Source organism: Suncus etruscus, chromosome 3 (genome assembly GCF_024139225.1).
Source record: "Suncus etruscus isolate mSunEtr1 chromosome 3, mSunEtr1.pri.cur, whole genome shotgun sequence".
Taxonomy (NCBI): domain Eukaryota; kingdom Metazoa; phylum Chordata; class Mammalia; order Eulipotyphla; family Soricidae; genus Suncus; species Suncus etruscus.
The window spans coordinates 4,993,536-5,004,122 of record NC_064850.1 but is presented as its reverse complement, the minus strand read 5'-3'; the positions used below and the strand labels follow the sequence as shown (position 1 = coordinate 5,004,122).

The window sequence follows — 10,587 nt, the reverse complement described above, 5'->3', positions numbered from 1 at the left end:
AGGAAAAACTGAAGTTGAAATACTCCAATTAGTTTGAATTTTTTAAAAAAGCGAAGCAAAGACAAACAAACAAACAAAAAATCCCTCTGACTTCTTTTGTCAGGTCCTTCAAAAGAATAACGGTAACACTCACTAGCATTTCTATAATCAACAAGCTGTCAACATTTCCATTATGGCCACCCAAGTCTATTACAGACCACAAAATTGTGATAAATGTTTTTTAGGTCTGCAACGCTGGCCTTCGTCTTCTTTTCAGCCTAAGGGCAATTTTTGAAGCCAATTTTGTTTCAATCATTTTGGATCAGTTGTGTGGTAATTTCGGAAGTGCAGATGCTGTAGGCCCACCTATTGAAATAAAGATTTTTAAATGGAAGCACAGAGAGGAGTCTGCTTAAGCCCCAGTGGGGACCAGCTGCAGAGCTCTGGCAGGGAATTATACAGGCCGGCACTGGGAGTAGATTTCTGAAAACCAAGGGACAGAGAAGTGTGTCGGCTGCCTTTAACAACCTATTTCCCCCTTGAGCACCTTCAGAGTTTAGAATTTTAATCTTGCCTTTTCTTATTTTGTAGTTTATTTTCTTTAACTTTACCCTTCCCAGATTTGATTAAATCAATTACACTTATTAAGATTGGGCTCAACAGATTTCTTTGAATTTTATTATTTCATTTTCATCCTTCATTGAATTGAATTTTCTTTTAGCACTCTCATTTTCTGTCTACTTTTTTTTTAAACTTGTTTGCCTCTATTAGTCTTTTTTTTTGGGGGGGGGGCATACCCGGTTATGCTCAAGAGTTACTCCTGGCTATGCGCTCAGAAATTGCTCCTGGCTTGGGGGACCCTATGGGACGCTGGGGGATCGAACCGCAGTCTATCCTAGGCTGGTGCACACACGGCTTGTGCCACTGCTTGGGCCCCAAGGATTAAATTTTTTAAGTTTAAAGCACTGTATTAACTACTTCTTTTTAAGTCATGTGATTGTACTTGGATAAATAGTATAATGCTTTGCATATAAAAATTGTAGGGATTAAATAAGATTATGAATGAATATTCCTTGTCTAGTTCCTGGCTCGTAGGAAATTCTCAGCATTAGTTCCCTTCTTGTAGAAAACCGTCTACAATGCAGGGGTCTCAAATTCAATTTACCTGGGGCCGCAGGAGGCAGTCGGGGTGATCCTTGAGTGCAAAGTCAGTAGTAAGCTTGAACATTGGGGGGTGTGACCCAAACAACTAGAACAAAACAAAAAAAGTTTCCTCTAGGGAGGGCCACAAAATGTTGTACGTTTGCGGCCCGCGGGCCACGAGTTTGAGACCCCTGGTACATGATCTATTAGTTTAACCCCTTATAGCTAGTGATGCCTCACTTTCCATCCTGTTCTTGGTTTTATAATCCTTAATGTTTTGTTTAGGTCTCTTGAAACCTTCCAGGAAAATATTCTCTTTTTAGTGGTGATGGGCCATGCTTTTTTTTTTTTTTTTTACTTTTTGTTTTGTTTCGAGGCCATACCCAGTGACCCTCAGGGATCCTCCTGGCTCTGCACTCAGGAATGACTTCTGGCAGTGCTCAGGGGACCAAATGGGATGCTGGGCTCCAATGCAGGTTGTGTGCATGTAATACAAAGGCCCTACATGCTGCGGATTGCTCCAGCCTCATGTGGTTCCCTATTTTTATAATTAGCTTTTAAAAAGTAAGCTTAGTTGTGCCAGTGGATGTAGTGAAAATACTTGACAAGATCCAACACCCCTTTGTGATAAAAAATGCTCAACAAAATGGAATTGCAAAAACTTTCAACATAGTCAAAGCCGTCCACCGCAAACCCACAGCCAACTTTCGAGGAACTGGGATGAAACTAAAAGCATTCCCTCTCAGATCAGACACTAGACAAGGCTGCCCACGCTCACCACTTCTATTTAGTAGATGCTGGAAGTCTTTGTGATGGCCATTAGGCAAGACAAAGATATCAAGGATATCAGGATGGAAAGGAAGAGGTCCAGCTCTCAAGATTTGTGGGTGACATAAGGCTAGGTTTAGAAAATCTTAAAGACTACGAAAAAGCTCTAGAAACAATAGATTTGTCTGACGAAGTCTCAGCCTACAAAATTAATGTGCAAAAGTTCATGGCTTTCCAATATGCGAGTAATGAAAGAAAAGAGAGAGAGCTATTCGAAATCCCATTCACAACTCTGCCTCAGAAAATCAAGTTCAGGGACTAGAGACAGTACAGCAGGTAGGACGCTTGCCTTGCACGCAACCAACCCAGATTTGATTCCTGGCATCACCAGAAGTAATTCCTAAGCACAAAGCCAGGAGTAACTCGAGTTTCGTGGAGTGTGCCCCCCCAAAAAAAATCATGCACCTCAGAATTAGCTTAACTAAAGAGGTGAGAAACCTATACAAAGAAAACTACAAAATACTAATTCAAGAAAAATAGATGCAAAGAAATAGAAACAAATTCTTTGCTCATGGTTGGGAAGGATTAACATAATCAAAAGGCAATATCCCGCAAAGCACTGAGCAGAGTCAATACAGTCTATATAAGGATGCCCAGGACATTTTTCAAAAAAATAAATCACACACTTCTGAAATGTATATGGAACAATAACCACCCCTGAAAATCTAAAGCAATCCTTGGGAGAGATTTTTTTGAGCCCAGATCTAGGAGTAAGCAGTTTCCCCAGGTGTGGCCCCCCAAAAACAAAAACATTGGGGGGGGGTGTGACAGAAAGCCTACTTTTGGGAATCTGTCCCCAGGACAGAAAAACATTCATCCAAAAGGATACATGACACCACTAGTCATTACAGCACTCAGCACAATAGCTAGGATGCTAAGATTGGCATCAACCTACATGTCCAACAACGGAGGAGTGGATCATAAAGATGTGGTAAATATAGACGCAATGGATTTCTACATAGCTCTGAGGAATGATGCAATTTGCTGCAACGTAGATAGAACTGGAAGATATTATGTTAAATAAAGCAAGCCAGAAGAAGGATAAATACAGAATGATATCACTTATACGCGGTATTTAGAATAACGCATGAAGACACACAATGGTCTAAGTGGGAGTTGTCTCAAACACTCTTGGCCCCAGAGTATAGAGAGGAGAAGGAAAGAAACTGAGTGAGGGGAGGAGGAAAAACACAAATATGAAAGGATGGAGGCCAGGGGCGTGGTCTCAGTACATTGGTGGTGTTAATAAAGTACAGAACAAAGTATCCAAGCCAAAGACAACAACAATGGAATCAAGAGACCCAAACTTTAACCATCAAAACTTAAAGTGGGGCTCTCATGCTGGTATCTGGGATACACTCTGGGAATACTGATGGAGGGAAGTCGACACGGGTGGCGGGATTGGCCCTGAAACGTTGTACGTCTGAAACCCGACTATGAAGAACTTTGTCAATCACAATGGTTTCAATAACATATATTCAAAAAAGAAGTGCGGTTCTCAGGTGGCTGTACTTACCCAGGGGACTGTCAAGTGGTAGGCTAGATTGAGCCTGGTCTCCTGCAGGCCAAGTGTGTGCTTAGTCCACTGAACTGTTTCTCTAGCACTGCTCACGGATGTAGTAAGAAATCTGAAGTTGGGGCCGGAGAGATAGCATGGAGGTAAGGCGTTTCGCTTTCATGTAGAAGGTCATTGGTTCAAATCCCGGCATCCCATAGGGTTCCCCAAGCCTGCCAAGAGCGATTTCTAAACATAGAGCCAGGAGTAACCCCTGAGCGCTGCCCGGTGTGACCCAAAAACAAAACAAAACAAAACAAAAAAAGAAAAGAGAAATCTGAAGTTAGGGACCAGAGAGATAGCATGGAGGCTTGGCGTTTGCCTTGCATGCAGAAGGACAGGGGTTTGAATCCCAGCATCCCATATGGTCCCCGAGCCTGCCAGGGCGATTTCTCAGCCTAGAGCCAGGAGGAACCTCTGAGCGCTGCCGGGTGTGACCCAAAAAGAAAAAAAAGAAATACATATAAAACTTAGTTGCCGGATTAAAAATTAATCCTATGGGGGGAATAAAAAATGATTTTATGTGCCTAATTAGCCTCTTGACTAACGTGACCTGTTTATTTATTTTTACTTTGGGGCCACATTCAGAAGTTTATTCCCGACTCTACACTGAGGGATCACTCCTGGGGGTGCTCAGGAGAGCATATGAGTGATGGAGACTGGACCCAGGTCAGCCTAGAAATTTAAAAGTAAGTACAACAGGTCCTCAAACGAACATTATCATTTTGTTATAACATTGCTGAGGCACACTAATGTGATTTCTAACTGGGCTCACTGCTTGTGAATTTTTGCAAAATTTCTCCAGGTCTACCGGGATTTTCTTTCAGCTTCTTTCTTCTTCAGCTTCTTACCACTCCCAAAGATGTGCATTTTAGGTAACTGGTGGGTTTCAATTGTTCCAGTCTGAGAAAGTTTGCTCTGTGACGGAAGGGTGTCCTGTCCAGGATTATTTCCCACGGTGTGTGATGAGCTGCAGAGGAAGGCTCCAGCAATTTAGGAGTTCTGAGCGGCAATAAGAAGTTTGGAAAACTAATTCATTAATACAAACTGTTATTTAATATTATAAGGGATCGGAAACTTTAGAAGTTTGGTGATATTTTCCTGACTGGAAATATGCATTGGAAACTTAACTCTAGCTTTTGTTCTGCTTTTGATTTGGGACCACAACAGGCAGTGTTTTGGGTCACTCCAGGCGTTTTGCTTGTGTGATGCCAGGGATCCAATCTTGTTTTCTCTGTGTGCCCTGCGTACACTAGGTCTTTGGGCTATTTCTCTACTCCCTTAATTTTTGTTCATATCAATTAACCTGTGGCAAAAGTAGTTTCATTATTCATGATTTCACAAAATGTTTCAGTTTTTAAGAATCTATAGCATAAAAAATGGTCACAGTAAAAATTGTTAAAATAAAAAAGAATCCATAGCATAGTGCAGATTAAATAACTTCTCATAGAACATAGAAACTTCTCATAGACATATCTGAGGGAAGCCAGCCTGTATCGAAAACAGCAGCTCAGGTACATAATAGAAAAACAAGAATGCATCAGAGTAGCTTAAAAGGGAATATGTATAATGGTTTGCACCCACATGGGAAGAAAACCACTAAAGAATCAAGGAATTACTTTTATTTTATCAATTTGGTATTCAAGGAAGTAATAAAGTTACAAACCTAATTTGAACAGGAAAGTGAGATGCCCTCATTCCAAAACTAATATCAAATGAGAAAATTAGGAAGGTTTTTTGTTCTCATATTGAAATGTAAATTTAACCATGGATGGTTAGAAATCCTGGCACACTTCAAGGCTGTTGTTTGTTTGTTTTTTTCTCCAACAAGATTGTCATTCAATTATATAAATTGAGTTTAAAGATTTACATTGCTTCACACCCTCTCTTATGTGTTTTCCCTAGGACTATTCTTAGAAGAATGGCATTTACTCCCTTGGAGAAGCTTGTGATTGAATTGGGATTATAGCTACTGCGGTAAACTACTGATTTAACCTATTTATTGAGACTGCCAAGGTGTTAGGGGTGGAGGACAATGGGGACATTGTCTACTCTCATGGGGCCATCACTATGATGAATGACATTTAGATGATGATTATATAAATAATGAGGAGTTATAACGATGCTAAAGGCTGTGGCGTATAAATACATCCATTCATTTATAATGGGAGTTGCTGAAACTGTGATGCTTGAGTTGACATTTGAAGAGCCACAAGGTTATTAAACAGATAATGAAAGAGCAATTCAGGGCGAGGGATCAGCAAGTGTGATGTTCCTGAGATGGAAAGGAGCGTGCTAAGAACGGAAAGGTCTGGAAAGCTGAATTGGAGAGAAGAAAATAGAGTTAGTATAATATGTAAAATTAGAGGTGCATAAGGACAGGTCCATAAAAGACCTTGTAAGCCGTAAGCATTAAAGAATAATATAAAATACTATATTAAAGTATGAATAGACACAGAAATCTTTCAACGTATATGTTTGTGAGTAAGAGAATAAAGTTTGTATTTGATAGCATCCTGGACTGAATGGATGGAAAATGCACAGGAGAGCCAGAGAACATAAATAAAGCCAGTTTGAAATCATTTATTTATCCAGGTAAGAATTATTATTCATTCTTATTCGGGTAAGAATGATGGTAACTGAGATGGTGACTAACGAGATGAAGAAAAGTAAATGAATGTGATAGATGTTAAGAAGTAAAGATGAGGGGCCGGAGAGATAGCATGGAGGTAAGGCGTTTGCCTTTCATGCAGGAGGTCATCGGTTCGAACCCCGGCGCCCCATATGGTCCCCCGTGCCTGCCAGGAGCAATTTCTGAGCCTAGAGCCAGGAATGACCCCTGAGCACTGCCGGGTGTGACCCAAAAACCACAAAAAAAAAAAAAAGTAAAGATGATAAATACGTGATAATGATGTGTAATGGAAAGGATGATTGTCAAGGCTGATGCATATGAACATTCTATGAAAAGAGAGCTAAAGAAAGGCCACGCTTTAGTGAGGAATCCCGAGCTGTGCTTTGGCTCATCGTGTAGGCAAAATTAGATGTGTTTCGAACTCGGAAGATAGGCATTATGAAAGCTGCTATTATTTTTAGACTATCCCGCATTTAAATCCACTCTTGTTTTGAAGGATGTTGAAGAGGATGGGAGAAAAGAAGAGATGGAGCACCTGGCTTAGGTTTTCCAGAGTGCCAGTCAAATGTTTGAATTGGGAATAATCGACACAGAACAGTGGACTCTGGGAACAATCTTTTCTGGCATTAAAATAAGACCGAGTTTGCAGGATAATGTGATAATGGTGAAATAAAAGCAGCTTACATTTCTACTTCTATTGATTTCAAGCAAATACAATATATACACACACATCTATATGTACAATTATAACAGAGTTGGTGCATGTGCATTTTATTTTAAACCAAATAATGGAACGGTTCATTCGCAAAATGGTGGTAGTAGAATGAGATACAGTTCTTAGTGCAGAGTTTTATCTTCATTATCAGTTCTGTGGTATGAGTTTGGGTACTGCTCTCTGCTTTGTGGTGCACTGTACTTTTCTAATCTTTGTTTGTTTGTTTGTTTTTCGACCACACCGTTTGATGCTCAGGGGTTACTCCTGGCTAAGCACTCAGAAATTGCCCCTGGTTTGGGGGGACCACATGGGACGCCAGGGGATTGAACCGTGGTCCTTCCATGGCTAGCGCTTGCAAGACACCTTACCTCTAGCGCCACCTCACCGGCCCCACACTGTACTTTTCAACAAATTCTATTTTGCCTAACCAGTACAAATTTCTATTATTTGATGTAATGAGTTGAACTGATATTAGACATCATCTGGACAAGAGAGAGCCATTTTTGAGTCACCAGTCTGTGGTTGTGTCAGAAGCTATGGATAGAGATACAATAGATACTTAAGAGTACAGAATGAGACAAGGTCTAGGATTGATTCTTAGTAAATTTTAACATTTAATGGTTGAGTAGAAGAGGATGAGTATAAAAGAGGAGAAATTAAATGATTAGAGTCAGGAGGGGAATCAGGTAACTACTTTGTCAGAGAAGCCAATATATCGGAATTATTGTTTTTCATTTTGCAATTGCGAAAGCTGAAAGTCGTGTTGATCAATTTTCTCTCAATTTAGACTCAACGAGTCAGGCAACTTAAGTTGGATCTATACGTCTCAGACTACACGGGCTGCTTATAGAGTCGAACAAATTTATGTATCCACACAAATACAATAGATCCACAGACATCTATATGCGCAATCGCGACAGAATCGATCCATGTGCGTTTTATTTTAAACTAGTAAATAAAGGAACCATTTGCAAAATGGTGACTGAAAATAAATCAGAACCATTCATTAATGGTTTCAGAATTTGGAAAAATGCTCAATGCCAAGTTGACTGGCGATGACTGATTGATCCAGCAATTCTTGGAGTCATATGTTACAGTTCCTATCATTTGAACCATTCTCCAAAAATAATAAAAAATATTTCAATACCATTAAGTCACAAACAAGTAGTCTGATTTAACTTATGTCATTTTGATTTTGGGGCCATGAAAGAGTCCCTAAAAACATACAAACAAATCAAATGAATCAATAACAAATTAAATCAATCAATCAATTAATTAAAAAATCAAAGCCTAATATTTCAATACCATTAAGTCACAAACAAGAACTGAGTACTTTGATTTAACTTACATAATTTTGATTTCTGGGCCAGGGGAGAGTCCCTAAAACAAACAAATCAAATGGATCAATAACAAATTAAATCAATCAATTAATTAAAAAAACCAAAGCCTAAAAAAAAAACCAAAGTAATATTTCAATACCATTAAGTCACAAACAAGGAGTAAGTAGTCTGATTTAACTTATACCATTTTGATTTTGGGGCCATGAAAGAGTCCTTAAAAACAAACAAATCAAATGAATCAATAACAAATTAAATCAATTAATTAATTAAAAAATCAAAGCCTAATATTTCAATACCATTAAGTCACAAACAAGAAGTTAGTACTTTAACTTACGTAATTTTGATTTCTGGGCCAGGGGAGAGTCCCTAAAACAAACAAATCAAATGGATCAATAACAAATAAATCGATTAATTAATTAAAAAACCAAAGCCTAAAAAAAAAAGTCTAATATTTCAATACCATTAAGTCACAAATAAGGAGTAAGTAGTCTGATTTAACTTATATCATTTTGATTTCGGGGTCACCAAAGAGTCCCTAAAAAGAAACGAAGAAACAAATGAGTTAAATTAATAACAAATTAAACCAATCATTCAAGGAATTAATTAAAAAACCAAAACCTCCTCCTCTGGCTCCCTTTTGCACTACAGCCACGCCCCCCTGGAGGACTGGGCAGGCGCGGCACGTGCCAGGCACAATTTCCGGGGTATGTGCGCGTGATCTCGCGGGAACTGCGTAGTCTCGCGGGAGTTGCGCCTCGAGGCGTTCCTGGACGCCGCCTCGGCCCGCCTCACGCGGCAGCGGCGGCCTGGCTGAGGCTTCGGATCCGGGAGTGCCGCCACGCTCGGCTTGCATCCTCCCCACGCAGTGCCGCGACCGACCGATGGACCAAGCAACAGGCCAAGCGAGCGTGAGTGACGCCCGAGTGTCGGGGATGCCAATGGATTAGGATTGAGGCGCTCGGGCCTTGGGGGTCGCGGGAGGAAGGCCTGAGGCATGTTGGCGGAGAAGGCGCTGTGGAGACTTCCGGGTTTGCGGGGCACGTGGGCGGGCCACCCTGGAGGACCTCGGGGCGTGCTTGTGGTGGTGGGGGAAACCAAACACGCATGTGCAGGGGTGGGTGGACCGAGCACCCGGATGGTCACATGACGCGACCACGTGACAGGACCACGTGGCCACGCGAATCCCGGAGCAGCGCCTTCCAGAACCTTCTGCCCTTCTCTGGCTGCAGGACCAAGTCTGGGGTTCGGGCTCGGGGTGCCGGTTGGTGGTGGGGCTGGGGGCTCAAGACTGGGGAGACATTCCTGAAGAGACTCCTGACCCAGGTCCCGTGTCTCTGTGTTGGGGGGCGAGGGGAGAATTGGGGAGCGGGACAAGGCAAAGGTCACGACCCCCTCTGCAGCCAGTTCCTGCTTGGCCTTTATTATTTTTTTTTTCTGGCTGAATTCTGCAGTTGTTCCCTTTTTTTTTTTATTTTATTGTTATTATTTTGATTTTTATTGAGACCCATGCAAATGACAACTAGTTCAAAGCGAACCCCCTTTTCAAAGAGAGGCATGCATCCAAAGTGGGATATTATGAACAGCGTGGTATGACCTGGGGGTAATATATTACATACATTTTATATTCTCTAGAATAAATAGCAAGAGTGAGTTATTTTTGTAAGATTAATATAAAACTGCCCCTTTTTTAAGAAAAAAAATAAAGATTTTTATTGGGTCCCAAGAGATAGAATGGAAGTAGGGTGTTTGTTTGCCTTGCATGCTTCAAGAAGGACGGTGGTTCGAATTCCGGCATCCCCTAGGGTCCCCCAAGCCTATCAGGAACGATTTCTGAGCGTAGAGCCAGGAGGAACCCCTGAGCGCTGCCGGGTGGGACCCAAAACCCAAAAGAAAAAAAGACAAAAAAGATTTTTATTGAGACCTTTGTGAATTCCAAGTCTTTAATATATATGTTATATATAATATATAACTGGAATTTGTAATGGGAAATAGCTAATTAAAAACCTCCCTTCATATAAATGTATTTTAAACTTGTTTTTTTTAAAATAACTTTTACTGAGACCAATGTGAATTGCAGCATGCCTCCCATATCTCCACCCTTAGCCCCCTGGACTGCTAGTAGAATGAGTCCCTTTGGTGTATAGCTTGTTGTAGTTTGGGTCTCTTGACTCTTTGGTTGTTGACTTTGCCTTGGGTATGTACGTTTGATCATTTTTATTTCTACTTTATACTCATGAGACTGCTTGGCTTCTGGGCCCCAACCACTTATTTTTCTCCTCAATTTGTAGGAAGACATAGAAATATGAGGCAGAACAAGATAATTCATACTCTAGGGTTCTGTTTAAAAAAGAAAGCGGATCCAGACATTCTGGATGGGGGAGAGGAAGGAAAAAGA

At 40.9% G+C, this 10,587-nt stretch overlaps 1 protein-coding gene across 1 annotated transcript in view; it reads left to right on the top strand.

Annotated features, from left to right (window-relative positions):
* Positions 1–9,186: 9,186 nt before the first annotated feature.
* Positions 9,187–10,587, top strand: part of C3H14orf39 (chromosome 3 C14orf39 homolog) — a 41,297-nt gene continuing 39,896 nt past the window's right edge. The window contains exon 1 of the mRNA XM_049770263.1: positions 9,187–9,306. Coding sequence (XP_049626220.1) covers positions 9,187–9,306 — 120 coding nt within the window. The remainder of the gene's footprint in view (positions 9,307–10,587) is intronic.